The sequence below is a fragment of the Egretta garzetta genome, unplaced genomic scaffold (assembly GCF_000687185.1).
Source record: "Egretta garzetta isolate BGI_Z169 unplaced genomic scaffold, ASM68718v1 scaffold447, whole genome shotgun sequence".
In the NCBI taxonomy this organism is placed as follows: Eukaryota; Metazoa; Chordata; class Aves; order Pelecaniformes; family Ardeidae; genus Egretta; species Egretta garzetta.
In genome coordinates this window covers 3,481,027-3,487,026 of record NW_009260397.1, presented here as the reverse complement: position 1 = coordinate 3,487,026, position 6,000 = coordinate 3,481,027, and the positions used below count along the sequence as shown (strand labels likewise).

General features: G+C 41.5%; 1 protein-coding gene across 1 annotated transcript in view; it reads left to right on the top strand.

Annotated features, from left to right (window-relative positions):
- Positions 1-2: 2 nt before the first annotated feature.
- Positions 3-6,000, top strand: part of SLC15A4 (solute carrier family 15 member 4) — a gene marked incomplete at its 5' end in the record, with an annotated part of 28,173 nt that continues 22,175 nt past the window's right edge. Inside the window, one exon of the mRNA XM_035898550.1 lies at positions 3-482. Within this exon, the coding sequence (XP_035754443.1) occupies positions 3-482 (480 nt within the window). The remainder of the gene's footprint in view (positions 483-6,000) is intronic.

Sequence of the window (6,000 nt, the reverse complement as noted above, 5' to 3'; positions counted from 1 at the left end):
GGTTGGCCTGCGCCGCCGTGCTGCTGGCCGAGCTGCTGGAGCGAGTGGCCTTCTACGGCATCACCTCCAACCTGGTGCTCTTCCTCAACGGGCCTCCCTACGTCTGGGAGGGGGCCCAGGCCAGCCAGGCCCTGCTGCTCTTCATGGGCATCACCTACCTGGTGTCGCCTTTCGGAGGCTGGTTGGCTGACGCCCTCCTGGGCAAGTTTGGCACCATCCTGCTCAGCATGGCGCTCTACCTGCTGGGCATGCTGGCCTTCCCTGTCATCGCCACACCGCACACCCGCCAGGGCCTCTGTGGGGACATCCCCCTGTTCCCCGTAGAGAACTGCTCCTCTCCGGCAGCCAATGCCACCATGGCGCCTTGCTCCCAGGTGGGAGCCACCCGCTACTGTGCCACCGCCACCTTCATCGGACTGGTCCTCGTGGGGCTGGGCGTCGGGTCAGTCAAGGCCAACATCACCCCTTTTGGGGCAGACCAGGTCAAGTATTATTTGGCAGCTGCTGAATCGTTTGTGGGTGCTGATCTGAACCAGGGGATGGCTGTCAGTCATGCAGAGGGGCTTGCTTTGGTGGGACGGACAGTGCACCTACTGATTCACATCTCTGCAGGCGTTAAGTCTCAGAGGGAATCAGATAATCCAGCTTTGTTCCCCGTGTAATACAAGCTGTTAAATTGTACCCTGTTTGATGTAATTTTGGTGTCTGTGGTGTCTGATCTCTTGTGACCCTTGGTTTCCTGGTAGCCCTGCCTTAGGTGTGGTACCTGATTTGGCCAAGCCATCACCATCTTGAGGTGTTGGGTTTGAATACTTAATGGCCACGAAATGGGTTGTTAACTATCCTCCATTGTGGAGTTTGTAGCCGGTTAATTTGAACTCGGCTCTTTGGGTGAAATATCTGATACACGTTTTAGCTTTGACAAAGATAGCATGGGCCTTCTAGGGCAGTGGTCAGAAGCCATTATCATCCTGTGATAGATGAAAGCTAGAGAACAAACAGGTTTTTATGCTTTAGGTATTCTCTGTGTGCCCTTGAGTGATACTTTGTGCAGGCTAGAAGATGCTCTCAACACGGTAAACATTTTACCTGGGCTGTTCTCATAAGCACATGTCCTGTCAAATGATCTTACACAGATCCACTTCAGTGATGCCATTCATTGGATCATCACTGCAGAACCAAGTGGTTTTACAGAAAATTTTTGAGATGCAGCTCATAGTTCAGTATCAACTGGAATGTGCTGTTGCATGTTTGGTTTTTTTACAATATTACGCTAAGGTAGCATGCTGACTATGGATGTTGAATTACAACATAATGTATGCTTCACAGATAGAGAATTTCAGATGCTTAGATCTGAGCAGCTTTTCTAACCAAACTGTTCTTGATGACAGAGCAAAACAAATACATCCAATTCAGTTGCGTGTCTGTTTACTGGCCCATTGAGTTCTGGATAGCGCAGGTATCAGAAATGCCATTAAATTCTTTGTGAGAGGTAGGATCTACCACAATATCTTTGCCAAACATACCTCTCTTCTCTGCTGTGCAGTTTACGTTTGTCATTCTTTGGCATTTCGTATACTATAAATTCTGGAGTTCTGGGTGAAAGGCAGTATATAAATGTAAGACATTATTATAGCCTAGGATTGTGTGTCCCCAGTGTATTGGTTCTGTTTAAGCCAGCATGAGCCCATCAAGTGGAATAGCTTTAATATGACTTTATCTTGTAAGGTGTTTTTCAAAACTGACTGCTTATCCCCAGAACACTTTATGAACGTTAAATATAAAAGGTAAATAATGCCAGGAACAGAGAAAAAGAAGAACCATTGCCAATGGAAGTGTAGCTGTTGTAGCTGGATTTTTTAGAGGCTTTCCCCACAGGATTTCACGGAAAACAGTTTTTGGATAGGTTTGCAGATAATTCACAGTGATTTATGTAGGGTAAAGCAAAAGAAATACTCCTTTCTGGTTCATAATAATCAGTAGAGCTCTGCTGAGGACTGAATTTTTCCCCTTCTCTGTTTTTCTGGCTTATCTATTGTTAAATATATTACAGCATACCACTTACCTTGTTGTGCAGTTTCGGGCCCTCTTGGGTGCTTTCTCCCTGCATAGGAATGTAGCAAACTGCTGGGTAGATGGATATATATTGCTGAGAATAAAGTCTGTCTCCCAGAGTCACATTCTTGGGAGGCCAGAATACAATGCAAACATGTTTTGGCTGGACGTGCGCTGATAAGATTTGCCCTCTTTCTTTTTCTTAAACACCAAAGAAAGGAAAATACGAATTGTGTATCATGTACTTTAGCTGACATGAACCACCTTGCAGATATTGTTAATTACATTTCATTGCAGGTCTCTTAAAAATTACCATATGAATTTTTCAGTTTTAACAGATGATCTATAATTTGGATGGAGAACCCAAATATAATGAAGATTTTTTTATTTAGAAGAAAAGAATCACTTTGTGGAAAATTGGAAACTAAATTCCAATACTTATTTTCCTCTGAGGTTAAAAAGATGTAGTTTCTTAATTTCTGTTAAATTGATTCTTAGAAGTGCTGTTACAAGTGACTAAGTAGACTTAGTGTGGAGTAACTTTTGCCAGTCAGCTTTGCAAAAAATCAGTTACTGCCAACTAGGTATAGACCAGCTTTACTTAACCGTGTTTATAAATAAGAGCCGTTTTTCTAGAAGTTGCAGGTTGATCCATTGTACAGGTCTAAATCTGAACTGCTCGTTGTTAGAATAGTTTATAATCATGTGATGTGTACAACCTGGCACTTTCCAGTTCCCCTTTCAAGTGCGCGGGTTGTGCAGTCACTTCCTGTTCTATGTAGCAGTTTGTGACTTTCTGTAGTTAGGAAACAATGACTATCCCTCGTTATTGTGAAAGCTGGCTTAGCGTCACCATCAAAGCCAACATTAATAGTAGGCTACTGATCTTGATCATCAGGTCCAAGTATTAACTGTAGGGACAGCTGTGCTGTGGATGTTGCTGTTGGTCAGATATTTGTAATGACTTTTCATCAGCTGTTGTAGCTAAAGATCTAGTTACTTTTTCTCTCTTTCTTTGTTTTAGTTGCGTTTAAAACTTTGTTCTGATTGTAAGAGGTTAACCTAAATGAGTGTAGAGTGTTGCAGTGCAGAGTTACAGGGCTGATGTGTCCTCTGCTGAAAGTGGCTGTAAATAACCTAATGATTACACAGTTCACATAACATAGTGTTCCAGGCACTTGGGATTCTTTATCATGAAAACTCTGGTCATAATTACATCTCATCTGACGGTAATCAGTCTGATATAAGTGTTTTGTATTAGAAATTTTGATTTTGAGAACTATTCCTTTACTATTTCAAAATCCAGTGCTGTGTAGGTCCCAGTTACAAATCTCAGAATGTCCCTGTGCTTTTGGATTAACTATATGTAAAGGATAGTTACCAGATATATCAAGTAAAACACCTTTTGGACTGCCGAAAAAATCGAGTGTTAGGTTAGATTTTCTTTTGCAAAAACTATGTTAGATGCCTTGAAAGTAGCAATATTATTTTATTTCCTCTTTAGAGGCCCACCTGAATGCAGGCAGCGTTGACATGTGGCCCATGACCGACAAAGCTGTGGCCAGAATGCTTAGAGTTGCTCATTTCCTTCATTTCTTTGTTGGTGGGGTTTTTTGGTGTGGTTTTTTTTGTTTAGTTCGCCCCTGCCTCCCCGAGTGTTGGTGGTTTGGTGGGGTTTTTTTAATTAAAATTTGCCCTATAGTTTATAAGAGGAAGATTTAGGGCAATTGGGATGTTCTTTGTATGGTACAGGACTTCATTCTCTATTTTAATTTAAGTAGAAGCAACTACTGGATTGCTTCTTAGTGTTCTTGGAGAATGATGTGCTATCCCATTTAGTAGGGAAAAAAAGGAGTGAAAGGTTTGAAGAATGCCGAACAGTGAACTGGAGACTCAGGACTGGATATTAGGCAGAGGGAGTTGATCTAAATAAGTGACAGCTGTCCAACACTTGTAAATTCTGTGGAAAATGTGTGAATATGAGCTCATTTGCAAAATGTGTTACCTGGAGCAAACAATTTGTGTGTATTAGATACTTGCTAATGTTCATTTGAGTCAGGGCACCTTTGAAGGAGTTTTACTACAGTGTTTTTGTTAGTGATAGGAAGCCTTGCACTCCAGTCATGGCATTTTGCTGATACTGTTTGCATTTTCCTATTGTAAGGAATTTGACTAAAACATGGTAAATCTAAGGTGACTTTTTTCTTACCTTTTAGGGAATACTACTGGTTTTACGCCATTTTGTTGTGATGGGGACAAAATCTTTTCAGTTTACCTATTTTAACTCTCAGTGTAGGGATATGGAACGCTTAGCCCACAGGACAGATTTGATCCAGGACCCACACTGTACTTGCGTCACTTAGGCACATCATTTTCCTGCTGCAGTTGCTGGTAGGATGTTAAAAATATAATGAAGCTGGTGATGCTGGTACCACAACGAGAGTGCTGCTACACTTGAGCACAGATGAAATTGAGCAGAGGGAGTGATAGATTTTTCTTTCTGCCTGGGTGATTGAAAATAATGCAAGCATAAGGGGGGAAAGGAGAATTCCTGCAGTTTTTTGAAAAATACTTGTCCTTGATAAAAATAAAATAATAAAATTCTAATATGGTCTACTTATGAAGAGACTAAACCGATCTATTTTGTGCTGTCACACAGCTCAAGTAACAGCCAGCAGGGGGAAACTTTGAGTAGTCTGCTGTCAATGTGATACAGCTAATATTTTGGGCAGCTGATGTGATGTTTGAAAGGAAATAAAAGGATTGCCTTTTAACTCTGCCGTGTTTTCTGGTTTTGGTAAGACATCTTCATAGTCATTCCACTTTGACAAGATATGCCACCAGCTAGTTCAGTATAATTTTTACTAAGTTATTAATGTTTGTCAATAAAATGCCATAGTGGCGTTTCAGATGTGGTTGTGTTGTGATTTTTATTGCATACATATACTTTGACAAGGAAGCAGAAAATGGATTCTTTCCACTGTAAGTCGGGGGTGTGTCTGTCCCTTGAGCATTACATTCCTTTTTGGTCACTCTGTTTCAAAAAGGATACTGAAGATAGAGAAGGAAGTCTCAGGGAAGGGCCACAGACATGGTCAGTAGTTTCCATGCAAGGAATCATGAAACAGTTTACAACTTCCTATCTTTGAAAAGGCAGAAGGAAGATGTGTCAGTGTGGAAATAATGGTCAGGGGGGAGAGGGGCAGAAGTGGACCAGGGATGGGATAACGCTCAGCTGTCTTCTGTTGTTTCCTGGAACTAAGTAAAATGCATGAGGCTAGTACAGGGCAGGTTCAAAACATACCAATGGAGGTGGTTCTTCCCACTGTGTAATTAGCTGGGGAACTCTTTGCCACAGGATATTATAGATTCTAAAAGCTGACCTGGGTTCAGAGGCAGGCTGGACAAGTTCATGGAGAGGAGATCTGCTGCATTTATTAAATAGGTAAAGCCATCCTTGGCTCAGGAAGTTTCTCAGGAGCTAATGGTTGGAGGCTGGGATAATACTTGGTAGAAGCATCATGCTGTGCTTGCCCTGTTCTTACCTGTATCAAAGTTTGCTTTCATCTCCCAGCTTTTCTTTGCATATACATGAATGAGGTCATTTGTAAGAGGAAGGATGGGAAGTCATCTTTCTTGAAGATGACATTAGAAGGGAACTGAGACTTTATGATGAAGAAATGGAAAATTCATAAAATAGATTGCTAACTCTTTACATAAGTTGGAGCACTGTGTTTACAATGTAATTTTTCAGTAATATCCTGCTGCCATTTGGTGTTTAAAAGGAATTTCTAGCTTGATACTCTACTGCAGGTGATGACTGTTAAAATTAGGAAATGAGTACCAAGTGTAAACTGGAAATGGAGAATTTCTTGGGTTTAGGCTCTAAGACTGTATTTGCCATGCTCACAGACCTACCTGAATGCCTAACAATGCTATTTACTA